This window comes from Patiria miniata, unplaced genomic scaffold (assembly GCF_015706575.1).
Source record: "Patiria miniata isolate m_02_andy unplaced genomic scaffold, ASM1570657v1 HiC_scaffold_5, whole genome shotgun sequence".
Lineage (NCBI taxonomy): Eukaryota > Metazoa > Echinodermata > Asteroidea > Valvatida > Asterinidae > Patiria > Patiria miniata.
In genome coordinates, this window is record NW_024037072.1 from 17,925,341 (window position 1) to 17,953,278 (window position 27,938).

Below are 27,938 nucleotides of genomic sequence, written 5' to 3' on the forward strand. Positions count from 1 at the left end.
CCCAGGCTCTCAGCATTGTTGTCTCATGGTTGGAGGAGGGCGATGACGTGGGTGCTGCACAGTGTTTTCGCATGTTTACCGTGTTTGTTTCACCAGAATCCGTTTATATAACAGATATATAAAAACAAACGTACTGTTTAGGCCTAATTGCGTTCGTTATTATTTACAAATTACAAATTCATCCACTCGTGAGTCTGAATTTGTATTAGGCTAGGGGATTTATCCCTCACCCTTATTAGGAGTGTGGAGTCCATTATGTAAATGAGAAACAAAGATTCATAAGTACTTGAAAAGCAGTCAAATGTTCACCTTATGGAGCATGATATTTCATGCATTGCTAAAAAAAAAAAAGTATCCGGCATAAAAAATAGAAAGCATTTGGTGAAGTGGAATGTGTATAAATTTACTTTTAATATTTTAATATTGACGTAGTTTATGAATAGCGTGTTTGTGATGATCTTTTTTAATAATGTTAACTGTGACTAATTTGATATATCTTTGTCTGTTGAGTACTTCTATATTTATGCAATTTTGTAAGTATTTATTATCAAATTCTCCATACCTCGAACTCAATTTATTTCTGAAGCTTTTAGAAGAATATCTTCTTTCTTAATTGTTGAATCAGTCTATTCCTTTAAGTTAAATTTTCAGGGTTTTTTCTTTATTTTTACTAAAATATGATGTATCGCGCTCTCCAATCATGTGGCTTTGGAGAGAGGGCAATATAAATATATCACCCGGATCCGCCGTGACATATAAATGTGTGGATTTGTCTTTCACAACGTCATGGAGCTATTTATTACCTATGTGAAAATACATGATGCGTGCCATGTTTCCGTTCATGTGCTTCGGCAAATGCCAGTGTGGGTATTCCTGAATAGTGGAATGTTCAGGAAATTAAATATAAAATATATTAAAACAGTGGTGGCAAAAAAAAATCTGAGAGAGTAGAAATTTACCGGCTCAGCAAGATCGAGTTGAAAATTCGGGAAGAATCGTTGCGTAAACCTGACGGTAGAAATGTTATCGACTAATCATATTTTAACCAGAGGTGGCGCTACACGGAAAAGTCGGCAATCAAAACGTCTGTTGGCCCCAAAGGTTCGCACACTACGAATGCACATTTTAACAAAATGAATGAACTGATTACGTTTGATGTAATGAACTTAAAGTTAAATAGGAACAATTGCTTTTTTGAGCATTTTTTTTCGTTTGAAGTATCAAAATTGCCCAAAATATTTACCCTAAAGGGACCACCTTTTTTTTCCAGGACCATCTCACATGCATTTTTTTTTGGGCGAGGGGATCCGCCTACCCTTTCACTCTGAACTCGGGCGTGAAGCAACGGATTGGAACGAAATTTGGCACATAATCATGTAGAGCAACTTGATTTGAACATATTCACAGAATTTGATTTTCATAAGACAAAGTGTTATTTAAATATTGAATTTGCAAAGTTAGTACACTGTTGCTTCAGCAAACTGTACTAACAATGTATTGTGTATGGGAAATGCGATTTCCGCGGTGCGCAGCAGCTTCAAATAATGTCGCGCGTGCAGCGCGGTGACCCTAAAAGCCGTGTGGTTGCAAAGGTGAAGCGTGGCCCATTGACAAGCAAAATTACTTAGACGCTATAACGGAGCAGTGAAATTCATGCACCCCAAAAATAAAGACCTTTTGACCGTTTTGTTTCTCAGAAACTATGCTCAGTATGATTGAAGTGTTGAATTATAACGGAGGAAGAAATTCTAAACTTCATGTTTGTGAAAAAAAAAATCGCTGTCATCGATGCCGAAACCTTAATACTGGTTACTGGTAAAGATGACCTTCAAGTCGGGATGTAAATCGTTCGAAAACGTCCCCAATTAATTTTATGTATTTATATCAATTTCTAGGAATTTCCGAAAGTTGTTATTTCACGAGTAATTGAACACTTATATCATCTAAGTATATTCCGAATTTCAGCTTAAGGCCCCCCAAAAAATCTCCGGTTTCTGGTATGGAGCTTGCCCCAAAAATGGTGCGGGGACGCGGCTTTTTTTTCCCCTTTTTTTTCTTCAAATGTCGGCTGATGACTGCAAATGGTGCCCGACAAAATTTAGTGAATAATATATGAGAGTCTAGAGAGGTCACATAAATCTTATACTCGATCGTAACCCCATCTAAAAAACACGTCAAAATTATGCAGCAGCAGGATTCCAGTCAAACCAGTGAGTTTGGCAGTTTTTAGACATAATCTTACATTGATAAAAAAAACTTTTTCATTTTGCCGACGCGAATGGCTACGTCGAGAAACTAGTGTGTCCACGGACACAAAGTCATGTTCTAAAACCACCTCCAATTATTGTTTTCTTCCAAATGATGCAGTTTCAAGCGGAATAATTTCACAGGGCATTTGGTACCAGTCATATATCACTTTTAGCAAGGGGTTTCTCGTTAAATCGGTAGACATGTTTCCGGGTAATTGCAATTTGGAAAATCCCCTAAGTGCCTTTAAATTATGAAACAGAATATCAAAAGCGTAGGCCTATATCAAAAGCGTATATAAATTATCAAACAGAATAACAAAAGCGTGTACACGCATTGGTGCATTATGATGACTAATGTTAGGTGCCTGGGTGTTTCATATAAATTTCGCACTTCATTGATTATCGCTTTATACCCTTTGATGAAAAAATGTTTAAAGATTGATTCAGCAAAGAATACCCGTCAGCTTCGAGGCCGTTGGCTAATTAACTCATTAATTAGTAATATTGTTTCCTGGTAACAACAGGTGTCCTTCTCTTAAGCCATGATGCCACTTAAAATTCATATGGCATAATTCGTGGAGCTGTTACATGTACTTCAATGGCAGATGAGCATAAAGGCAAGGCGCCGCTCTATATTACGGCGAATGGGCAAGTGGCTCTGTCGTTGTTTTCTTGTGCGAGGAAGGCGAAATCTGATCTCTTTCGGGCTTATTTTTCCAAAATTTTAGCTCTGAATTTTTTTTTTTTAATCGTACTTGCCCTTCGATTCCGGACTTGTCCCATACGGTTTATAAAATCACAGAGTAAGGAGCAGCACATTGCTATCTGCCGATGACCATACTAAATTAATGCACTGTGAATCAAAATGAACTGCGTATTCAAGTACCGGTATTTGTAACGTCTTGAACCAAAACTGAACAGGTAGCCGAATGAGGGATACGGACAGGCCTAAGTATTCCCATTAAGCCAGCTTTCAGTTGATTCTCCTTGGTTTGATCGATTGATTGATGCGGGAAGAATGCAATATGTTTTTATTACCGCGGGTTCTTGTCTATCCTACTAATCATGAGCAATGACCGGGACGAAATAGGTATGCTGAGTATAATTGTAGCCAGTCAGAACAATTATATAACGAAACCCGCAAATATCAAAGACGGAACTACTTTGGTCTTTATCATAGTGCCTTTTGTTTTATACCAGAAGAAATATTTCGGAGACAATGCTGCCCCAAGGGGCCATGACTGCCGCCGAGATAACATATATCTGAGTACTGTGTTTGATTCATTTCAACCGTTTTTGTTAATTGCATAATAATATTAAAACATTAAACATTTGATGACAGGATAAACTGAGCGCTTCGGGTCCATTGTGGCAGCAGTTATCAGTCGGTCAGTACTGATGAAAAGAGAACACTCGGTTCTTTTCAGAACCACACATACTCACAAATTTCGCCAGATGGTGCTACCGCAACTTACCTTATTATTACCCTTCACCATGCTAACCTTCAAATCTCATCAGAACACTGAACGATACAAAACACCCAGCCAGTTCCAACATCTTAGTTTCTTATTGAGTGATCATTTCATCCTTAAGAAAACTGTGAAATGTTAAATTATGCAATAATTATTGAAAATACGTAAAACAAAGATGAAGATAAAAAAGTATTACCTACTCCCTTGACTTTAATTTATACATGTTTCTTTTAATTATAAATGCTTTTTTAATATCACTGTGAATGATATCTTTAATTAGAAGAATATGATTAAAAGTTTGAATACAATTTGATCGAATAATGTTCAATTTCCTTGTAAGTTGTATTCCTGCTGAAATATTTTACAGCCAGGTATTTTGGTCTTGGCTGTTGACCAACACTTCCACATTTTGAGCTTGAGGGCACGGCCGATGGTTGTCGATCCCGACGACTTGTTTTTGCTTGTGTGTGTCAGCAAGTGAAGTGACGCGGCTTTGGTCGTAACTAGGCCCCGACGATGTGCCCGTGTGGTCCGGTCGGCCTTTGCGACAACACACGCTCGACGGAAGGTGCCTCTTGAAGCCGGTCCCCGCAAACGGGTACACAAACGGATTGAGCATGCTGTTCAGGTATATCATAAGCTTAGCGGTGGCCGCGCCGATCCGGTAACTATCTGACCAGAAGTTGATCTGTGGATCCCAGACGATCAGCAGGATGAAGAGGTGCTCGCCGAACCAGCCCAAGGCGAACATGACCACCACGAGAACGATGATACGGAGCGTGGACTGCATGCGACGCCGCCGTAAATCGCGCTCCGAGCCCCCGACGGAAGCTGTGAGACTCGGCTGCTTTCTGAGGTGCAGCCAAATCAGAATGTAGCACATCGTGGCGACAGCGAGGGGAAGGACATACAGGACAACCACGGTGTAGGTGAAGAACACTTTTGGGCCGTACTTCCAGGGGAAGATGATGGAGCAGGTTACACCGAAGGAATTGACGGAGAAGATAGCCACTGGTAAATGGAGAGCAAATGAGACTACGACAGGGCAAGAAGGGAGGAGATAACCGCAATTAGTCGCTATATATACAATGTACTGTAGTACAGACAAAAGTGACACTGAGATAACAATGCAATGACTGAGATAGCTTGCTGAACGCATAAACATAAACGTTTCGATGTCAACCCAAAAAGACGGATTCAGGGAAGGGGTGCTGTTTGTTTTCTCGGGACCAGCGGGACGCGCAATTTATTTTTCCATGGGGGGGGGGGGGGGGCTACAACATAATCGGTACCATGTATAGAATTATGCCAGAGGGATCTATACATGCAATATTGTAATGTTTAAAAACTACCACCTCGTTCGAGTCACTGCTGTAGTTTCATGGATACTACATTTGATTACGATTCCGATCGTGTGGGTTCGATTCCTATTCATTCTTTGTTTATTTCTTCTTCTTACTTCTTTTTTTTTGCTCTTAAACATGTTTGTAAGTCATTTGGAACTTTTTTTTTAATTTGTGATTTGGAGGAATTTTTTCCAGGGAAAATAAAGTTTTAGAACCTGCATGAGACTCAAAGTGCTTCGCCCGGCCGTAGCGAATTAGTGGTATGGAAAAAAAGCGGGCCGCATCGTGCCATAATCAAGTTTAGTGAGTAGGGCCTACATTCCATGTACTGCACACGTGTCATTCTCAAGCTATTCAAAGTCACTGGCTGGATAATTCCTAGCACGTGATCACTGAATAGTCGAGGCCCCCTTCAATTCAACGGAAAAACCATTGCATACGTTATTGTATAAAGCAATTGCCCTGTTACGGATTATCTGAACAATATCTAGCACAATACTTTCACCATTGAAGGGGGCCATCGTGACATTGATCTGAGCGTGTCCAAATTTGTGAGTTTCCCGGCCAGCCAAATTCCTCACATTGGCATTCATACGCGCGCGTTGGTACTAAAGTGATTTTACCAATCGAATTACTCCGATGGTTTTTGTTTTTTATCAAATTCAGGACCACGATTCGGTTTTTAGGTACACAAAATCTTGTGGCAACACTTTCAAATGCAGATCCGTGATCCCTTTTTTCAAGAGTGCATGGAATTGAGTGCGATTTTTGGCAATAAAATGGGAATTCAACGCTACATGACATAATTATGAAGAGAGATCATTATGCACAGAACTAAAGATTGCACACACGTATTCGCTATGGTTGAATTTTACTTTTATGCATGCATTTACGTTTTTCTAAATCCTATCCTGGTTAAACGTTTATTGTATACTCACTAATCCATATGGCCAGAATGGATACCAGCATCAATCTCATTCGCCTCTTCTTGTCCAATGCGCTCAGAGGATGAGCTACCACCCGATACCGGTCAAATGACATTAGGGCCAGGGTCAGACACGTCACTTGGGCCACAACCTTCAAACAGCAGTAATAAAAAAGGCTCATGCATGACGGAGTCAAACTTGAGCTAGCTGCTTCTCTGGCGACCAAAAAGATAAACCACGGTCATGGCCGTCTCAAGAGGGGAGGGGAAAAAACGGGGAAAATTAAATTACAAAGATGACAAGAGGTGCGAATTCATTTAGCCAGCACCTCACAACTGCAACCACTAGTATTTACCTCCCCCGCTTTTAAGCAATCTTACGAACGAAAACAAATTGAATATTGTCCTCTTTGAAGAGCGCCCCTAATTTATAGTCAGATGGTATCCAGCCCCTCCCCTTTTGTGTTTTTATTTTGCGACGCCCGGCGCGGTTGACTGGAAACGGAAAACAAATTCCTCAGTTACGTTCCAGCAAGGTAGTCCGTAGATCAGACATTCAGGTGGGACGAATTGACTCTGTTTTTACCCCAGACGCCGCATACAAAAAACAGACGCTAATGTAACGCACATGCAGGCACCAGACTATTCCTCATTTGCATACTCTTGCACATGCAAATCCAATCCAATACCAGGGTGAGAGAGAGCAGGTAGTGGTGGGCGCGTACTGCTTGACACCCTGGGAACGAGGTGTTGGAGACCCATAATAGTAAACAAATAACTCACTTGGTCGTTATTGTCAGTTGAAAAAAAAAAGGATTTCCATTTGTTGAACGTCACAATGAAAAATTTAGTGACCTCGATAATGCAACCTTGTCCTCCATCTGACACTGGAGACCCATTACAGTGTCAAGGGGCTCAGACAGGTGATGTATGTGTATAGTGCACAGGTGTACATTACAACGTTTGTTATGAACGAACGAAATAACTAACAGAGAGACATGATGACTTGTTGAGCTGCTCAGCCGCAGCTAAAAATGCTGGCGACGCTCATGCCAACGGTTTCTCAGTAACCCGCAACTTTGACACAAGTGTTAATATAATGCCATTAGGCAAATAGGCTATACATGGTTTGCCTGTCAATCTGTATTTTGTTCATCAGGCCTATATGTGATGATTGAAAAACCACATTCACCGGTTTGTAATTTTTTGCCGTTTGTGCACTTTCACAAAGCTCATGCAAACCTCAAAAGTGATTGTTTGGGAATCAGTATCTCAACAAAATAACTTAACAAAAATGTATATAGGTCCACTCGAATAGACTTATTCAAAACCGGGAGCGTCAGGCTTCCATTAGAACTACATACCCTTTGCAATTGACCAAGGTATGAAATAATTTGGAGGAGAAAATTATGGATCCCATTCGCATTTTAACGTCATAAACGAGCATAATGTTATGGTTTAAATTCAGCCCCTCGTTTCGAGTTAAGTTTGTCCAATTGAAATGCTTTAGGCCTTAGTAACCTGTTGAAAGCGGACCCTAATTTTTTACGGGGATCGTTCAACCGCATCGCAAGGCCACGGCCTGTCTTTAAGTATTCACGGTTTCGTTGGCTTTTATCGCCGGGTAAAACGGCCGGCAGTCTTGCCATTGGGTTCCATTAAAGAATAATAATTGAAACCGCGGTCATCCAAGGCGATAATCAGTAGGTCATGCATGAGACCTCTGTGCAAAAAAATGAGGGTATACTTTGCCTATTACTGTTCTGAGGTTATGGCAAGTCGTACAATGATGAATCTTTCATATCTTTCCTTATTGCCAGGTATAGCAATGGATATTCACCACTGTTTTGTACTTTGCTTAACACAGGCCTCCATTCTAACTGGATGTCTGCATGCTACGCGTTAATTGCTATGCGCCTTGAAGCTATACCAAGCACGATTTGAGACGAAGGGGTACCCCCCCCCCCAATCTCGCTATACCCGATGCAAACCCTAGACTATTGTTACTTAACACATCCCCTAGATATCTCAAAAGAATTCCTGAGATTCTGGTAACACAATGACCAACACAAAGTAGAGGGGGGGGGGGTTCCTCCGTCTCATATCGCGCTACATTATGCTTGAAGCAATTGATCCAAAACATCTCGCCAAAACGTTAATTTCGTATAGAGCCCTTGCACGTGCTCCGTCGCTCGGCTGGGGGCAGTTTTTGTTACTTAAATTCAGGTACAGACATTAATCCACTTTCGTCAACTTCCAGTTTAGTCCCTGGTGGACCATTCGGGAGTTTGAACTACAAGGTATACAATGGAAGTACGAAGTGTCTTCTGAACCGTGTCAAAGTGAAACAAAGAAATGTCAGATGCAGGGGTCCATCTGCAATAGCCTGGGGAAATCAACAGAGTGCACTTGACACAATTGAAAGTACGGCAATTTTGCAGCCACTGATGTAGGCCCACAATCCTGGCCAAATCTCGCTGGGCCCCCAACCCCGGCCCCCGTTCAATGTTGTCTCTCATTGCGCGGTGTGTGCTCCATCAGCTGGAGAGAACCAACCTCGTCCCCAGGGTGTCGAGCAGTACACGCCCATCACTACCCGCTCTCTCACCCTGGTATTGGATCATTTGCATGTGCAAGATGTTTGAACACGTATGCAAATGAGGAATAGTCTGGTGCCTGCATGTCCGTTACATTAGCGTTTGGTTTTGTATGCGGCGTCTGGGGTAACAACAGAGTCAATTCGTCGCAGCGCGAGCGTGGCGTGAGTTACGAAAACACGATTCATTTAATTAAACTGTTACAATCTTATCAAGACAACATGCAGTATCATATTTCATATTCATAAATACCTCAGACAGTTTAGCTATTCCTATTGGTTGAGAGCCCGTCACGTGGCCGGTCTTAAACGGATGATAAAGACATGGCTAGCTGGTCTTAAACACTTTTCCAGTGTCACAATAAAATGTGGACTCCTAAATATCCAGTGCCTCTTACCGTTTCATTGGTTGAACGTTCACAATCCTCACGTAGGCATGCGCAACACTACAAGCGAGTCAGAATTTTATAGTTCTAAATTCAAAACGCAACGCCCCAGGTGCGTTCTGCGTGACATCGCGCAGAACATGTTACGCGCGCGTCAATCTCCATAAAAGGGTTGTTTACATCTTACTCGCCAGCTGAACACTCCATTATTTTGTTAGAGGGATGTTTCAAAAAGCATGAAGTGAACTTGTTGAACAAAATCGGGATTTTTTGAACGAATTATTTGATATTTTTTTACGGATAAGGTATTTATGAATGGGAATAAATATGTGCTCGGTCGGTATTTATCACTCTGTTTAATACCGCTTAGAGTCTGGGTGCTGATAATTACCCTCGCCTCCGGCTCGGGTAATTATCAGCACCAAGACTCTAAGCGGTATTAAACGAGTGATAAAAACCTCCGGAGCACACATTTATTCCCTTATCAATATGAACAAATTGGAAAGGAAATGAGTATTTTCGAGAAGGCGTGGACGAATGACCGCGAAAACACATACTACACGTTGTGAATAACAACACCAAGTACACGATAAAAATCCATTACTAGCCAATTGCGGTATCAGGATACAGAGAGAAAGTTTCCTATTCAGGGCTTACTATTGGAAACGAGGTAGGAAATAAAGTAAGCGCTGGGGGAGCGGGGGAGTGGGTGACCGTGGCAGGCTCAGGAAGTGTCCCAACCATTTGTAGCTCGTTTAAAGCCAGAGTCCATCATTATTTTGCAGCTATCCAAAAAATAACTGGCGTATTTTTTGTTGAAAAAACATACTTGGTTGAAAGATAGTAAAGGGACTAAACTCCCTGTGAAATTATTCTTTCTGGCAAGCTGTCATTTTGAAGAAATCAGCGAAAGAAGGCCTTTCCAACGGTGCGTCTTAAGAAGCACTGTTGGAAATTTCCGTTAGTAGTTCGGGGTTTTCTTTCAATAGGCGAAGTGCGCGCAAGCGTTGGCACGACGCACACGCGCGCGCGGTTGCTATAATTCGTCGGATCGGCTCAATGAGAACGTGTCTCGGGCGCTGAATTCAGGCCCAATTCAAAATATGATTCAGCAACTTTTGATTTGAAATCGAGATCCTAGAGAATGTTGTTTTTCTCGAAATATACAGCTTAAGCTGAGCTGCAACTTCATCAGGTTAGCTGTTCAGCACCCTTCTTTAGAATTTGAGCACTATTGTTGCTTCAAACGAACAAATTGCACAAATTACAAATGATGGACTATACCTTTAATTAGTGAATTCGCCTGGCACAATCGTAAACCGATACTGATACCTGCATAATTAACTACCCGCACTTGAAAACAAAAGTGCATGACGCAGGATGGAGGCCAGCTACTTCCATAAGCATGTGCATTGTCAGCCACTCAAGTTTCTCAGTGATGCTATTAATCGGTTTCTCTGATTCGATCGAGCACTTGATGTTTTGGAAGAGCACGTACACAACTTATCTGCACTCAGGTTTTGAAATTAAGAAATGTCGGGCTTACAGAAACAGCACACATTTCAAAATACTCTTTACATCATAAATTATTATACGGCCGGGGTAGTGTTCACTGTCACGGTATATGCATGTAAAATAAAATGATGTAGTTGAAAACATTGTTTGTCGAACATAGTATTATTTACTGTTAGATTAGATTAGATTAGATTAGATTAGATTAGATTTCTTTATTGTCATGCTCAAAATTAAATGAAAATCGATTTCCCACTGTACAATTAAAAATATGTATACATACAATAATTAAAAAAAAATTGTTGAGGAGTAGAAGGTACGGGAACATATGCTTTTTGTGCATTTTCTTTTCTTTTCGTTTGAAGCAACAATATTGCTCAAAATCTTAAGAAGGATGGATAACAACTAACTTCTCTATATTTTGGGGATAACAGAGAAAAAGATATGCACAATTTTTGGGGTCTTGTAACTCCCGGATTCCTTTGCTAACGCTCGTTCTCTGTGCCTGCGTGCACATTATTTTGTTTTCTAAAAACCACATCAATGATTTTTTAGTCGGAATAATTTCACAGGGTTTGTACAGTCCTATCTTCACTTTGAGCTAGATTGTCTCGTTAAATATGTAGATACATTTCCGGGTAATTGTCCCTATCTGCCTTTAATTAACACATAAAAAGCGGAATTATTATTTTGAAAACCTTGTACAAGGTTTTACGAATAATAATTGGTAGACGACGGCACATCATTAGAGGTATTAATAAAAGTCTGTTTGTTTTTTGGGTACCATATTTAAGTATTCATGTTCATTTCCCCCTCCCCGTAGTCAGCCAGTTACTCTCCCCAGTAAAGTCATTTCTGTACATTACATCTTTCTCCTGTAACGAGGCCGATGACTACATAAAGGGAACACAACCTCGAACTCAGATTAACCAATCAATTCCATGTGCGCGTACCAACCCGAAAACCGACTTGCCCATTTTCTCTCTGAGCTGCCAAAAAGAAGCGCCCGCCGCGGCACAGTGAGTGACATTATGGACTCATCATGTAACAAACTCAAAAATTATGTTACACAATGTATACATTGTAAGGTTGTGGGAAATAATGTGTGACACAATGTAATAATCAAGGGCGGATCCAGTACACAATTTTTTTTGGGGGAGGGGCCAAATGAAAGTTTGGTCCCCCAAAAAGTGGGGCACCGATTTTTTTTTATTTTTTTTATTTTAGATGCTCTGTGGTACTGGTGCGACCTGAGGCGATTATTGATCACTTTAACCAATTGCTTTTGAGGAAAAGATGGTGGTGTATGCAGTGCCTGCCTTTATTGCGACGTCACTTTAAAAAAAAAAATAGTGTGGTTTTTTTTTGGGGGGGGGGAGGGAGGGGTGGGTGCATGGCCCCGGTTGCCCCCCCCCCTACATCTGCCCTTGGTAATAATGTTAACGGGTTCATTTACTTACATATCTCGTGTACTGGACCGTTGAGCAACCCAGCTTGACCGCTAGGTAGTACCCGAGCATCTCTGCCGAGGATGTGGAGGCATGCAGCATCAACAGCAACAAGTCCGTCAGCGCCAAGTTGGCGAAGAAGAAGTTGGTGACTCGGTGCATGTCCCGGTGCCGGATGACAATGTACAGCACCATGCCGTTGAGCACGAGCCCCAAGCCCGCCACGAAGATGAGTAGGTAGGCGAGAACCGTCTGGTAGGGGAGGAGGGTCTTGAAAAGCCCGTCGTCTCCATATCCGTCACCGCCTTGGCTTTGTCCCTCTGTCACGTTGAGCGGAGTAATGACAGTTGTACCGAGTGTGGTGTTTTCCATGTCGCCCATTGTCACAGACAGCTCATGTGTGTGCGATCATGGCAGCATATTACACATCTCCTATGCAAAAAAACCTACGGCCTACGTCAACCTAGTTCTTTGTCAAGTTGTTTTACTGGTCGTGATACTAAGTCATATCGAATTCATTGCCGCGCGCTTCAGTACTTCACCGCACCAATTATAGCGATCAGTGTAATGATAATTATTCCATTGCAGTTTCAAACAAAACGCAATCGATCAAATTGAACAGCATGCAGGAGCTTCCATTACGTACGTGCGACTATTTATTACCTCCAGTATTACCAGTGCAATAAAACAATTTGAGCGGTGTAATATATAGGCTTTCAGCTGCTCGTTTCCGACTCAATTTACGACAGAAATAATGAGTGCATTTTACAGACCTCGATCATCAGCTCATGTCGACAGTAAAATTATTGTCACTGTGCAGTTACCAGTATGAGGATTTTGACTCATGCCATATACTATACCCGGTCACGAATGTTCATTAGATGATAAGAGCCTATCGCAATTTAGACTTGAGCCAAGTCGTATTTTTGTCGTTTTCACACGCCTGGAACAATCCTTTCTGCGTGTGTAAAGAGCCTATCGCAATTTAGACTTGACCCAAGTCGTATTTTTGTCGTTTTCACACGCCTGGAACAGTCCCTTCTGCTTGTTCACGTGTACAATCTACCTTGTCATTATGCCGAACACAGCAGCCCACAGGAGTGAGCATTATTAGGAAATTTCAAGAAAATTTTCTCGAAAAAGTTCGGCCTGAAGATTTCTATAGTTTGACACTGTAACGACGTATGTTGTAGCCTGACTATTCAGCTCTCTAGTGATAACACGTTCTTATTCATCTTAGTGCATACTATTTGACATTTAGTCAGTCATGGCTACTTTGGGCTGAGTCCGTGAATAATCAGAAATAGTTCATCATTGGAATTAGTTATTAAGTGTGGAACGATGCGCATTGCAGATCCCAGATATTTTTCTTCATTTTCTTGGAGTAAGCTCCTCTTTCTACTTGTTTATCATGTTTAAACAGCTTGTTTGGACAACAGTGTTGGCCCATATTTCTTTAAAACGTTTTTTTTGTGGGTAAATTAGAATGACTTTTATTTGACAAGGAGTACCTTGTGTGACAAAAGCAAAATAGCCGCCCTCTTACATTGATGAAAGGATTTGCTAATAATTGAAAAACTACCACTTTCTTGTCACTCCCAATGAAAACAAGTATCTTGTATGTATCGTTGCGACACATAGTAATGTGCATGAAAACAAGATGAGCTTAATTTCCACTATATGTTTCCTTTAAAAGTGCACAATCTAAAATTCTATATCGAGAAAACTAACTGCAATTCCGATTTGGGTTTGAAACTACATGTAATGTTCTTTGTCAGGGATGTGTTTTAGGTAAATAATGGGGATGACGTCGACTCCATCTTAAAAGTGCAAAGTCCACATCTAGAGACCTATAAGACTTGCCGAACAGTTAATTCATGGAACTACATGCATGCTCGTGCATAAAATTAATTTTCTGTATCAAATCAAAACATTACTCATAAAAAATAAACTCAGAAAAAAAATCATAATGCGGAAATGCTGTATGCATGTTCTGTCCATGGATCGGAACAGACATAAGTCCAGTTACATTTTATTTTCTTGCGCGCGATTTGAGTCGATGCTGGAAAGTTGTTTTTGTTTGTTTGTTTGCTTATTGTTTTTTCAATAGTGGCGTGCGACCGTGCATGCACTGCGCGGTCCTGCACATACTGCACACTGCCGTTCCAACTTCCAAGACATAAACGCCAGGAGGGGGCGAAGCCGCGAAAACATATTTATGTCACAAGCTAATTGTGAGTGCGCCCTCAGTAGTTTTATTCGAGAACTCTGTTATTTTTAGGTTTGAGGCAGGGTGACCGTTTTAGCCGATTTTCGGCTAACTTTGACAGATTTTTGGTAAAAAAATGAGTTTGAAAGAAAATTTGACAGGATGGATTTTTTTTGCAGATTTCTGGCAGAATTATGCAAAAATGGTTATTTGACAGAAAAACATAGCAAATTTGAAAAAAAAGGTACATTTGTGTGAAAAAGCTTTCATCTTTTCAAACAAACCCTTGCACAATGGGACAGGTTTGCTGGTCTAGGTGCTGAGGTTCACTGGGAACCGGACTTTGTCAGTGGCGCAACCATGTTTTGCCTGAAATTTACACAATTTCAAAATATTTTTATGTGACTATAGATTGTTTATAATGTAATTTGAACCTTAATTAAGGCAAAACTGCAACATCCGCATGTGATTTGAAGTGGTTATAGTGTATTTCGAGTAATTTGGGGGAATTTGGTAGATTTTTGATAAATCTGACAGACTTTTTAAGTGTATTTAGCAGAATTTGGCTGTGACCTTACGGTCACCCTGGTTTGAGGAGCTCAGTCACATGACCGCCCTTTGCATGTGACCACGTTCCCTCCATGGTTGGTTTGGTTTGAACAACGAACGACGGGCGCGGCACAACATCAGTCATGTCAGTCATCGTGTGATGCCGAAACAAATCCCTAAATAACTTGTGATTTGTCTTCTGCCTGATATGTTGCGGCTTCAGGCAAAAGCGTGAAAACTGACAGGCAGCACTGTGTAAATAATCGACTTTTGTTGAAATATTTTTATTTTTCTTCACCCACTCCGACCATTCACACGGCACGAGTAGTGCGTGCGTGCGCCACGTACAGCTGTACAGAGACAGAGTGCAAAGACTTCCCAAGTCAACAACGTAGCCTGTTCTAGTGTTCACAATATTCGCAATGTCGACAGCCTGCAATGTTCTACTAGGGGGCCTATTTTACATCGTCCTCGTGCAAGTGATCGTCCTGCCAGGAGTAGTGACGACCACTTTCCCGTTCCAAGACGATTCCCTCCCATGGGATGAGCGACTGGATGACTTGATGTCTCGATTGGCCCTGGACGAAATGACCCTTCAGATGGCGCGGGGCGGCGCGTTCAAGAACGACCCGGCGCCGCCGATCCCCCGCCTAGGCATCAACCCTTTCATCTGGGACGACGAATGCCTACACGGAGATATGGTCTACAATGCAACATCATTCCCGCAGTCTATTGGATTGGCTGCAACTTTTAGGTAATTGTACTTTTTTTGTAGTCGTTAAATTTATCTCATGCCATGGAAAAGAATAATACTAATAGTGCAACCTGACGCCACTTTTTTCTTAGGCCGACACTTTTGTGAGCTATCCTGTCCAACTGCCAAATAATTACAAACAAAGAAATAAACAATTTTTGTTAATGCCATTTATTTATTGGCCTTTTAGCACAGATTTGCTGTACAGAGTTGCCGAAGCTATTGGTTCTGAGGTCCGAGCCAGGCACAACAACCTGACCCAGCACGGCATCTATCAAACCCGAGGTGGCCTGGGCTGCTTCAGTCCTGTCATCAACATCATGAGACACCCACTGTGGGGCCGCAACCAGGTAGGAACTCACCAGAATATCCGTGCATTGGACACACATGTTGGAAGTACTGGAAATTGCGCTCGTTTAATAGAAATAATTTGCATACATGTGCAGACTATAGAATGCTGCTGCCACATTTGGCAATTACAGGGGCGTGGCCAAGGGGGAGGGGGGCGCCTGGGAGGAACATGCCCCCCGTCCCCACACACACAAATTGCCAGTGTGCCCCCCCCCCCCCCCCCCCCCGTGCCTTCCTGACAAAGAAACCAACAAAATTTGCCGCTTGCGAAGGAAGTGTCTAATTAAAGTATCTTTTATTCAACACGAGGAATGTAGATGACTATTTGGTGCTTCATTCTAAACCCCTTACTTTTAACCCTACGGCTGTATGTGTGAATTTATAAATTTTATGAAAAAATATCACCATCCAGCAACTAAGGAATTCCACCCCCCCCCTTCTAATTTTCAAGTTTTCCAGCACCTACCTTGCTAGTCCAAAAATTTGGGACTCTCAATACTGTGTATGAGAGTCCCAAAACTTAAGGTATCCATATCATGCAAAAGTTTGTGCTGCATAATAAAACCAGTGTGAATCAAATTTGCAAGCTTCTTACTCACTACAGTTTCTTCAATAATCCCCGAAACTTTTGCCTCGCAAAGTTGCTGTTGTGAGCATTGCATCACCAAAAATTCAGCTTTTAATTCTAATTTTGTAGAGAGATATCGAAATCCAAACGTGAGACATCATGTTGATGTGAACTGCAATGCATTGTGCAAAAAAACTCCCTAGCTAGAACATTTTCATCTTGTAGATAAAGCAGCGCCCTCTTGTTCATCTGAGTGAATGTAGAATGTTTCATTTTTCAGCAGAGGGCGCTATGTTCATTTGACCATTGATTAAAAAACAAGTAAACTGCAAGGCTCTACCTACACCTACCCAGAATACATTGGGAATCACACACCCATTTCCAGAGCATGGAGATTGACGTGGATGGTTTTTGAACTGCCAAAAACTTGCCTTAAAATTGGATTTAAGGTCTCAAATTTCGCAGATGACATGCTTGCAACTTTTTCATTTTGATGTATGTGTTGTGTGGGCATTAATTAGCTGAATGGTGAGTAAAAAAACGTCAGTAGTAATTTTGCACGTTTTTATGCACTCACGGTCCCAGTCTGCTACCTTGCCAGTCGATCTGTGCCTGGAAATTTGGTGGAAATTGTTTGCCGGGCTGCCATTGGTGTCCCCAAATCATGCTTGTGCCCCCCCCCCCCCACCCCAGCTCTCCCCTTCTCCCACCGATGAAAAAAATCCTGGATACGAACATCTTGTTGACCTAATGTATGCAGTCAGCCCCCGAATCCCATCAAGCACTATAACTTGTGTAAGAATGGTGAAGCTGCCGAAGATCATGATGGTGCTCTCAATAACTTGACCACTCAAATCCAGTGTCGGCAAATTTGGCACTCGGAAGAAAGAAACTCCGAGCATACCTCACACATGGATACACATTAGCTGGAATGTAATGTGCTTTACATGTAGGTGAATTCAGCATTATCCAGTTCCTTTTTTATTCATCTTAATGATAGCGCCCTATCACTTTGGCGGCGCGGTATGGCTATGATTTCAGAGATCAGGGCCGGCTGCATTAATTAGTATAAAGCATACAACTAGAGCTACCGGTATAGCATTTGTTGAGTTACAACTCTTTCTTTTATTGGCCTGTTAAGATGTGTATATATTTTTATGTCGGAACAGAAAAAGGATCACGAATTTCAGCCTTTGCAGTAAAAAAGAAACCTTCTGGGGTACATGATAAATTTCAGTAAGCATGTACACGTACCGGTAGGGCCTTCACTACATGAGTGAAATCACTTGTAATTTGAAACAGGTAATGATGTCATGATGACGTTACAAAATATTCATAGCTTTGGACCAGGGTTCAAGTTCCTACAAGATTGTATCGTAATCCCTTAAATTGAGGCTTCTGTGCATTTTGATTTCACCTAACTTTGACCTTCCTGTAACCCTAGGTGGAAAGGTCAAGCGACTTCACGTACACAACAGGAAAAGTTTATGAAGTTATGGGCAGTCAGATTACAAAGTATGATTGATCATTTTGTTCAGAGTTAGAAGTGAAAGACGGTGGTCACTTTCTGATGTAAAATCGCTTGTAATTTAATACTTGACATCATCTTGACGGCGGAGTAACACTTCAGGATCATGTATGGTTGATCTTTGTTCAAAGTTTCATGTTTATACCATGCAGCTTGCAATCAACTTGTGAACACACACATGCAGTGTATACACATCCATCTTATCTTGCTTTTCTCATTTTTATTACACTATATAGGAAACATACGGTGAGGGTCCGTTTCTAAGCGGGGAGATGACCAGAGCGTATGTGACCGGCTTGCAAGGGAATGACTCGCGCTACGTCCGGGCCAACGCTGGCTGCAAACACTATGCCGCCTACGATGGGCCTGATAACTACCCTGTTTCTCGATTCACCTTTGATGCCAAGGTGCGTGTACATGACCGTTAAAAAGATCTGGCTGGTCTTCATAAAGAAGCTCTGGTTAGAGATGAGTTCCAACATGACGCGGACCATATGTCTGTCCGGTAGTAATCATAGAAGTTTCACATTGAGACCCCGTTGCCACACGCTGATATGCAGAAGACAGATTCACATATGTAGCTCCAGCTGTTAGTTGTGCCTCAAATGTATCCCCAATGTCCCTCGTGGTGAGGGTCACTAAATTTGTCCGCCATTCTCCTGCTTTGATGGAATCCAGTCTGCTCATGGGGCAGTCGGGGGCCGATGATAGGGTTCACCCGTCCATGGATCAGATGCTCAAGGACCTTAATATACAACAGAGATTGGAATGTACCGGTAGCTCTTTGGATCTTCTTTGGGTTATTATGCTTAGGAAGGACAATCACTTCGCCAGATCTCGGGCACCTTGCATCGTTCCGTTGATGATGACAAGAACAGATGTAGCCAGTTGGTAGCAGTAGCGCCATCATGCAGGAGACTCATGGCGTGTGATATGTCAGGTCCTGGTGCTTTACCAGTCAGTTGAAGGCTGAAGACATTTCTTCCATTGGGAAAGGTTTGTTCGATCTGCATCAGGACTGTCTATCTTCCATTGCTCAGCTACTTCCTTTGCAACACGTCTTGAGAAAATGCTATTTGTTTTTTATAAAGTGACCATTCTGGACTTGTTGTGATTCCATAGTGATCTTGCTTTGACCTCTTATCGTCCGTCTTGGACCTCATTGGTTTTGGTCTCAGAGTTTGACGTCTCGACTACATTGTCAATATTAATCAGTGATATACGTACTGTACCTGTACACATACTATTAGTTATCCTGGAGTGTGAGTAGAACACGGAATAAGGCAGTGCGTCTGTGTCCCACATATGGGACACAGACGCACTACATTTTCCATGTTCCACGAGTGCAAGTGGGATAACAAATTTATCTTCAAGTAAACTTGACTCACAGTAAAAATGGAACAAGCACACGCTGTACAGGAATTTTTTAGCGGTTATCCACACGTGCACTCAGGAATGGCACGTGCATCAGGAATGGCACATGCATCATCATGGAATAGTGGGGTATGGACCATGGTTTAATATATGTGATATAGCAGGGTTTGTTTGAATGTAAAGTACTTGTTAGAACAGGTAATACAAAAGTGTCATGCACAGCTTAAACATGCAGTGCCTCTATGGCTGTAGTTCCCACAAAATGCACTTTATGATCACCTTTCCTGCTCGTTTGTAAGAGTAAACGATACATGGCTGACCAAACTCATACATGTAGACCTGTACCAGATGCACGCATGTGCACAAGTGTAACTTCCTACTTGTAAAATATGTACTTAACTGGTAGCACAGACTTTCTGAACATGGATGAAGAACTCAAAGAAGTCAATATTTTCCCGGCATTTTTCACCTTCCCCAGGTATCAGACCGTGACCTCTTCATGACCTTTCTACCTCAGTTCCATGAGTGCGTCAAAGCTGGTAGCTACAGCATCATGTGCAGTTACAACAGGTACATGTTATTCGTTACAAAAAAAATACACACATGTAGGCCTACTCATTCATTGAATGATGTGCTAGTATACACATACAAACGTGTGTTCACCGTCGATCGTAGATGTCCTATTGCCCGTCTTTTGTTTGTACTTTAACTTTTTAGGAAGACTCCCATAGGTTTTGTACACGACCCCAATCGCGGACGTATGCTGGGAATCGTGGATGATATTGTTCTCTTTTGTTCTCTGGTATTTTTCTTCATGATTTGAAGAGATGAACACGTGCAGTGCGTACATGTGTATGAATACACGTGCGCATACATTCAAATGTACGTGTATTCACTGGACAACCGTACAGATAGTGATTCAGGTGCAAGTGTACATTCTGTCTGTGATTTAATTACACCAGTAGTCTAGTGGTTTTCTCACTTCTGATAAGTACCAACGCCATTGTCAGTTCTCTGGATAATGTTTCAAAAAATTAGTTGGTACTTTTAATTTACTGATTAATCATGAGTACATGTAGATGCTTGCATATACCGATACAAGTGTAAACGTTGATGAAGTTGGTTAGGCCAAAAAAAAAAGTCTCCGGTTTCTGGTATGAAGCTTGTCCAAAAAGTGGTGCGGCGACGTGGCTTTTTTTTTTTTTTACCTGACTTTTTTGCTTCAAATGTCGACTGATGACTGCAAATGGTGCCCGACTAAACTTAGTGCAAATATATGGGAGTTCAGAGAGGCTACATTAAGCTTATTCTCGACCATAACCCCATCTAAAAACACGTTAAAATTGTGCAGCAGCAGAATTTCAGTCAAACCAGTGAGTTTGGCGGTTTTGAGACATCATCTTTCGTTGAAAAAAAAACTTTTTCATTTTGCCGACGCGCATGGCTACGGCCACGCGCGCGCATACCAGAAACCGGAGACTTTTTTTTTTTGGCCTTAGAGACAGTTTTTCTTTTTTAATTTTTTTTTTTAACAGCTGATTTTACCTGAGGTTGTGGTCAACGAAAAATACTCTGAGAAACAACCTGCTGAGATTGAATTGTCAAATGCTCAAACTTTCTTGATTGTGTGTTTCAGGTCAGTCCATTCAGATCGCAGTTTCCAGTAGTTTTGTTCATTTTTAAATTTTTTTTTTTTTTAAATTACATCTTATGTAGCATCAACGGAGTACCAGCTTGTGCCAACACAAGATTCCTGCGAGACATCCTCCGCGACCAATTTGGCTTTCAGGGTTATGTTGTCAGTGATGCGGGTGCACTGAGAGCAGTTTACGCTGCGCACAAATACACGTCTACACCTCTTGAGACTGCCGCAGTGTGCGTCAAGGCTGGTGTCAATCTGGACCTCACAACAGTGGTAGCTAACGTCTATACCTACATCACAGAGGCAGTCTTAAAGAAGATGGTGTCGTACGATGACGTGGTGGCGTTGGTGCGTCCATTGTTCTACACCCGAATGAGGCTTGGGGAGTTTGACCCACCAGCCAGAAACCCTTACACCAAGCTGCGTGCCGAGGATGTAGTGGAAAGCATTGCACACCGGAATCTTGCCATAGAAGCTGCTGTCAAGAGCTTTGTCTTGCTGAAGAACGATGGCATACTACCACTGAAAAGTATTTTGAAGCTTGCGGTAAGTGTTTAAAAGAACACGTTGCAGTCAAAGTCCTCACTAGATCTCGTAAGTCCTCACAAGTCCTTGCAAGTTTAGCAGGTCGACCAAGTCCTAAATAACGGTAGCACCTTCATTGAACAAATAGATTTCTTTTAAAACACTCCCTCTCTTTCAAATAATCTAATGCACATATGCAGTGGTACTGTTTGCTTTGTCGTAGATTGTTGGTCCATTTGGAAATGACTCCGGTCAGTTGTTTGGGGACTATGCAGGCACACCGTTGCCAAAATACGTCACCACACCACTGGCTGGCCTGCAACCCTTGGCCAATGAAACTCGCTTTGCTGCAGGATGTAACAACCCCCTTTGTGCGGTGTACAACCAGTCCAGTGTCGTTCAGGCAATAAACGGCTCTGATTTTGTCGTCGTCTGTCTGGGTTCAGGTGAGAAACAAAAAAATATAACAGAATCAAGGAGATCAACCTATTGTTAATCTTATCTCCAAGGCTTTTGCCCTTTGACAATGTAATTTATAAAAACTGTAATCTCAGTGTTGTCCCAGGGCCCACAAGAACAAAAAAATCACAGTTATGTCAGCAAAACCCAATATAAGATTTATATAAATTTCTCGATTTTACATTGTTATAGTCTGGTTTTCATTTTGAAAATTCCTCACAAACGGCATTCCAAACCTTTCTTATTCATTGTCTTAGAAGTTACTTATTTGCAATGTTGGAATACGGGTACTTGATCCTAAAGCTGGAACCAGTTCCCGACATCAGCAGTCGGGTACTCGGGTACCCGGGTACCGGTTCCGATTCACACACATACGCTGTGAACTGTAAATCATTGGATGCTATTGGTTGTTATTTCAGGTGTGACGGTGGAGAGTGAGGGTAGAGACAGGAGAGACCTCGCCCTGCCCGGCAGCCAACTGCAACTTCTGCAGGATGCTGTCAAAGCTGGTAAGAGTTTACACATTACAAGAAAGTTCCTTCATGGACCATTGATGATCAACTAGTAGTTGATTCGTAATGTAACTTATTAAGGCTTTTAATGTTGTCACCATTGCACTTTGTTTCGTGGAATGATCTGTGTTAACATGTTTGAAAAACAATCAAAAGAATCGGGTAGTTTTGTTCGTATTGGCCACTGCAGACAATCAAACCGGCCAGCTGATCCCGGCAAGCTCAGTGGTCGAGTCTGCACAAGAAAGCAGGAGGTCATGGGTTCGAGCCTCACCTGAGTGATATATTTTCTCACATTCACTTGGGTGTAACACACTTTATATAGTGTTTATACGTCGGTGAAGGGCAAAACCTTATATTGAATTTATATCACCCTGACCCAAATTTCACCTTATGAATAGTTTCCTTGCGGTACCCGCTGCTACAATAGATTTGAACCAGTTGATCCCGGCAAGCTCGATGGTCGAGTGGTAAGACGTCTGCACCTAAAAAGCAGAAAGCAGTGGGTTCGAGTCCCACCTGAGTGATTTTTTTCTCACTTTCACTTGGGGGGTAACACACTGATTCAGTGTTTATGTGTTGGTGAAGGGCAAAGCCTAATATTGAATTTACATCACCCCGACGGAAATTCCATCTTATGAATAGTTTCATTGCGGTACTCGCTGCTACGTCAGATTCGAACCAGCCAGCCGGTTTGAAGGGCAAAACCTAATATAAATAATAATAAATAATAAAAACCATTCTTATATAGCGCATATAACCATGAGGTCCCTATACGCTCTCATGAAATCAACAATGATACAAATTGAACAGATATGTTTTTACCCGGGTTTTGAATTGTTCTGATGTTTTGGCCTGTTTGACAACATCTGGTAAGTTGTTCCATAACTGAACTGCAGCTGATTGGAAGGAGCGGGAACCATAAGACTTAGTTTTAATGAATATTGAAATTAAGAAAAATTGTCATGTATACATGTTGCCTAGCCTCAGCAATTTTGTCCTCATTGTGATTCGGGTTGCCTGGCTGATGGTCTTCATTTCTACCCTTATCTCCAGCCAATGGTAAGCCAGTTGTCTTGCTGCTCTTTACTGCCGGGCCATTCGACATCTCCTGGGCCATCAACAACACCGCTGTGCCGGTGATTGTACAGTGCTTCTTTCCAGCCCAAGCTACTGGTGTGGCCATCAGGAACATGTTTACCAACTACCTGGGTACCAACAACCCAGCAGGAAGGCTTCCCTACACATGGCCTGCATCCATGGACCAGGTAATGTGCAATTAATACTTGTAGTTATGCCCCTTTTTTACCTATTTCCTTTAGGTTTAATGGAAAATCCTTCGGTGAGACTCGAACCCATGACAGACTTTTCGACTGTCCCCAACAACGCTTTTTGTCTCGAGTCACTTTTTGACTCAAAATTAGCTTTTAAAAATTAATTCAGATAAGTTTTTTCCTGCACATCAGGTGTAAGTGCTTCTGGCAGCTTTCCGAGTTAGGGCCTGTAAACTCAGAAAGTACTTCTAGTGGTACACTCTTATCTTGTTAATCCCTTTGTCAACAATCTGGCCCCTGTTATCAGATACTGCTGCTAATCCCCTGCATTTGTCAATACCAGCTGTGTAATAGCACATGTGGCTTTATTACACTTGGTGTTAGGGATTATAAAGCCACTGTTTGGACAAAGGATTGAGACAGATGAGAGGACTGGCCAGTTTACAGTTAGATTGACTGTTTTCTCTCGGAGGATTCTAGTGGAGGTTACTCGCAATGTTGAAGTCATGACTCAGACTCGGACCTGAACCAAATTACTTGAGATTTGGTCTCAGACTCAAGTCAAGTAAATCAACTATGACACTACTAGTTTGAAATTAAAATCGAGCTTCCCGGAGTCGGCTTGCCGGTTTGAGTCTGATGCAGCAGCGGGTATCGCAATCAAACATTTTATAAAATGGAATATTTGCGTCGGGGGATGTAAATTTTACATTGAAGCAGCCAACCGACCCAGTAGTGACTCCGACTCAGACATTAACCAATTGACTTGAGACTCGGACTTGGACTCGACTTATAACACGGCTTGTTGGAATACAAACTCAAACTGCATAATCTTTATCATCAGGTACCCCCAATGACAAACTACTCTATGGTGAACCGCACCTATCGTTACTTCAGTGGAACACCGCTCTATCAGTTTGGTTACGGACTCTCCTATACCAAGTTTGAGTACTTGAAGTTTGTCGTGGAACGTGTCAGCATCTTTCCGTGTGATGACGTTTTTGTTAATGTAACTCTCAGAAATGTGGGAGCATACACAGGAGAGGAGGTAGGTTTCATGACTGTCTTGGATTACATGTACTTTGTAAAAGCCTTTACATGCTTTTTGATGAAATAAGCATAGCTATGAATCTTGAAGAGATTAATGATGAAGTGGCATGGAGGCTCCCTGTCACGAGTGCCCAATTTTAAATGTTTTAGCTGGTTGTGAAATCGCCACTTTATATATATATCTGTCTCCAAAATTTTGTTTGAAGGTGGAAAATTTATGCATGGACATGTACATTGTCCCCTGATGAGATGGAAATTAAGCTTTTATTTTAATATCGCACAATGATTATTAATACATGTAGGTAAAAATGGTGGGAAAGTTTCAAATTACCAAGCAATTTGAGGCAGGTACTGGTAAGGAATTTTGTTTCCAAATTTGTGAGATTCAAACAATTTACATGCTCTTACGTTGGTCTAGAATTTAACATTGACTGACTTTAAGCATGTTAAAAGCAATATTACACTGCTTTGACAGGGAGACAATATGGTGGTTGCAAATAATGTTTCAACAATTTTAGGTAACATAGGGTACCATTGAAATCCAACATACCGGTAATAGCCACTGCTGTAGACTTTGAATTCAACATTGTCATGTACAGAATGTCGCTAAGCTATGCAAAATGGCCTGCAAATTCTCTTGGCGTGCATACATGTAGGAGGGATAAGATTTTCTTCCAAAATGCACGGTGTGGACACAGTTCTCGAATAAATATCATTTATAAACACCAGGCTTTCAAGTACATCTCCACAGCGAGTCTGTTACCTTCCCAGCATTGAATAACAGTAGAGTTCCCCCCCCAAAAAAAACCAAGGACAAAGCATTAAACATACCGTACCTAAATAGGAAAGCCTGCTCTTGTAAATGTCTTTGATCCTCCTAATTATTCATTTTACCCAAGGGATCTTTTGCATTTTGTAGGTGGTCCAAGTCTACATTCAGTGGCTGGACGCGACCGTCCCAGTGCCCAAGATCCAGTTGGCAGCCTTCAAACTCATCACCATCACCACACTTCAGACTGCAACGGTCATTTTGTCCATTCCGGCCCGTGTGAGAGCAGCCTACACTGACCGCCTGGTCCTTCAGCCGGGACGCTTTGATGTGTTTGCCGGCGGTCAGCAGCCAGGCCCAAGTACTGGTGGACGGCTGAACTCCAATGTGTTGATGGGGAGATTCCAAGTGGACGGGCCCGAAACGGACCTGGCTAGATGTCCAGCCTAATTACACGGAGGATTTATCACTCACTATAAAGTCATGTAATAAGGCTGGCTCATGCATCACTTGTATTCAAATGTGAAGTGAATTTAAAGTCACAGAACACTTGCAGCAATATTCTCCTGAGTTGAAAGGTGTTCAACTCAATTTGACTCGTTCAACTCATTTCAACTCAATTGACATGACCTCACAAATTTCCGTGCACGTTTGCGCCAAGCATGAACTGGCCCTTAGAGTCACATAGAGTCACAGGTCAAGCTCAATTCAGCATGAGTGACCTGGTACAAGGTACCCTGTGGAGACATGTGCACAATAGGGAGCAAAAGATTGTATACGTCTGCACAGAGCAATATATATAGGTGATACGTCTCCAAAAGGTTATCACGAAATAGATATATGGATTTTACTCAAAAACTTGGAATTTCCAAGGTGTGTTGATCCGTCGCAAATTGAAGTTTTTTATGTAAGGGATATTAAATCCGAATTTCAGCCCAGGAAATTAATTGTGGTTAAAATAGGAGCATTTTTAAAGTACACTTTCAAACTCGAAAACTTTAGTACACAAGAAGAAAGAAATGACTCCACAAGGATACAAATTCCAGTATGGGTGAAATCAATAGTCCATCACAATTGAGGTCACAAACTGGAGGTGAACAAAGGCTTTCCATTTGAGTAAGTTGTGACTTGACTTGAGACTTTCGGACTTCTGATTGAAATGTGCACTTGACTACAACTCGGGCTAATAGGCAAAGAAAGGCCGGTTCATACTCGGTGCAAACGTGAATTTTGAATGCGTTTTAGCTTTTCGAACACATTTCCGCTTTTGTTTGGTATGTTCGTGACATCAAATTCGTGAACCAGCCGTAACAGTGAGAGGTCCAATGAAGTAATGAAGAAATAGTGACTTGGGTAAATTTCGTAGCTCTGTACATTGTAAGCAAAGAATTTCTGCAAACCAATAAAAAAAACACCCCAATTTTACCTTACATGATTTCCACATTACAAGATATGATATCGTTGTCAACATTAATTGATATCACAACAAATTGGAGAAGAGTAAATGTGGGTGGGGATTCCCCAAAAGCACTGCTTGTCAAGTAGAGATCCCCGCTATTTCAAGCGTAAGCCAGACATTTTGGGATCTTGTGCATGTATGGATCTATTCACCAAGGATTCTGCAAGCGCAGAATTCATGTTTAACAGAGCAATGAAATTTGGCCAAGGTGTTTTCTTTACCCACTTAATGTAAAATATTTGGGTTTTTTTTTATACACTTACTAAATTAGTATTTACACTTTGGTGGGAGTTGTTTCAATGCTTTTTGAGTTATGAACTTTTGTTTCATTATAAAGTTGAACAAAGGAATTGACTGGAGCAGGATTTAAAACTGGACATCCGGGTTGCCCATACCAGCGCCTGTCTGTCTGAGCTTTTCAGCCCTACATGTATGTTGGTGCTTCCCACTTTTTTTCAATTTCTTTGTTCAAGGGTGTTACTCGGAAATTCACTTGTTAGGCGGGTGTAACCACTTAGGGATTCTATACTCAGTACTATTATGATTTAAAGGCACTACCATGCCACAATCCTGAAATGTACTGAAATCTACTTGTGATTAGGAAGTTTTAACAATTTTTTAAAAGAAAATATATGTATAAATTATATTGACACATTGATTCAACTCGTACAACAATTCAGAGATGTACATGTTATGTAGCTGAAATCGAAAACAATGCAGTGGATAGGTATTGAAAGCAGTACATGTTTTTGTTTGTCAACTAAGGTAGTTTGTGCCTTTCAGTTTCAAACTATGCAGGTGACTTTTTCTGTAAGATTTTCATTGACAGATGTACACTGTATATGTATATTTTGGTAATCAATCTGACTGTTGCATCAAGGATGTTTATGCGTACACAGTATTCCTTATTTTCATCAGTGGACTTTTATCACAATTGTGTTGTTGCATTTTGATACATCAAGCGATTTTTCTGATACGTAG

General features: G+C 41.5%; 2 protein-coding genes across 2 annotated transcripts; one reads left to right on the forward strand and one right to left on the reverse strand.

Moving 5' to 3' along the window:
* Positions 1 to 3,214: 3,214 nt before the first annotated feature.
* On the reverse strand, positions 3,215 to 12,821 carry LOC119740321 (kiSS-1 receptor-like). The gene is made up of 3 exons (XM_038215586.1): positions 11,947 to 12,821; positions 6,006 to 6,144; positions 3,215 to 4,756 (listed from the first exon to the last, which is right to left on the reverse strand). The coding sequence occupies exons 1-3, from the start codon at positions 12,313 to 12,315 to the stop codon at positions 4,083 to 4,085; spliced, it is 1,182 nt and encodes a 393-aa protein (XP_038071514.1). The 5' UTR covers positions 12,316 to 12,821; the 3' UTR covers positions 3,215 to 4,082.
* Positions 12,822 to 14,773: 1,952 nt separating this feature from the next.
* On the forward strand, positions 14,774 to 27,669 carry LOC119741881 (probable beta-D-xylosidase 2). The gene is made up of 10 exons (XM_038217812.1): positions 14,774 to 15,446; positions 15,637 to 15,796; positions 18,130 to 18,300; positions 19,746 to 19,837; positions 20,984 to 21,455; positions 21,658 to 21,880; positions 22,313 to 22,402; positions 23,462 to 23,673; positions 24,524 to 24,727; positions 25,649 to 27,669. The coding sequence occupies exons 1-10, from the start codon at positions 15,115 to 15,117 to the stop codon at positions 25,946 to 25,948; spliced, it is 2,256 nt and encodes a 751-aa protein (XP_038073740.1). The 5' UTR covers positions 14,774 to 15,114; the 3' UTR covers positions 25,949 to 27,669.
* Positions 27,670 to 27,938: the final 269 nt, after the last annotated feature.

Bases quoted from the DNA above. Each gene is read 5' to 3' on its own strand.
- LOC119741881 (XM_038217812.1), top strand. From the start codon at position 15,115: ATGTCGACAGCCTGCAATGTTCTACTAGGGGGCCTATTTTACATCGTC. The intron at 15,447-15,636 runs GTAATTGTACTT...TTGGCCTTTTAG, and splicing joins GGATTGGCTGCAACTTTTAG to CACAGATTTGCTGTACAGAG. The intron at 21,881-22,312 runs GTGAGAAACAAA...TTGTTATTTCAG, and splicing joins CGTCGTCTGTCTGGGTTCAG to GTGTGACGGTGGAGAGTGAG.
- LOC119740321 (XM_038215586.1), bottom strand. From the start codon at position 12,315: ATGGGCGACATGGAAAACACCACACTCGGTACAACTGTCATTACTCCG. The intron at 6,145-11,946 runs GTAAGTAAATGA...TGCTGTTTGAAG, and splicing joins CGGTCCAGTACACGAGATAT to GTTGTGGCCCAAGTGACGTG. The intron at 4,757-6,005 runs GTGAGTATACAA...GCCCTGTCGTAG, and splicing joins CATTCTGGCCATATGGATTA to TCTCATTTGCTCTCCATTTA.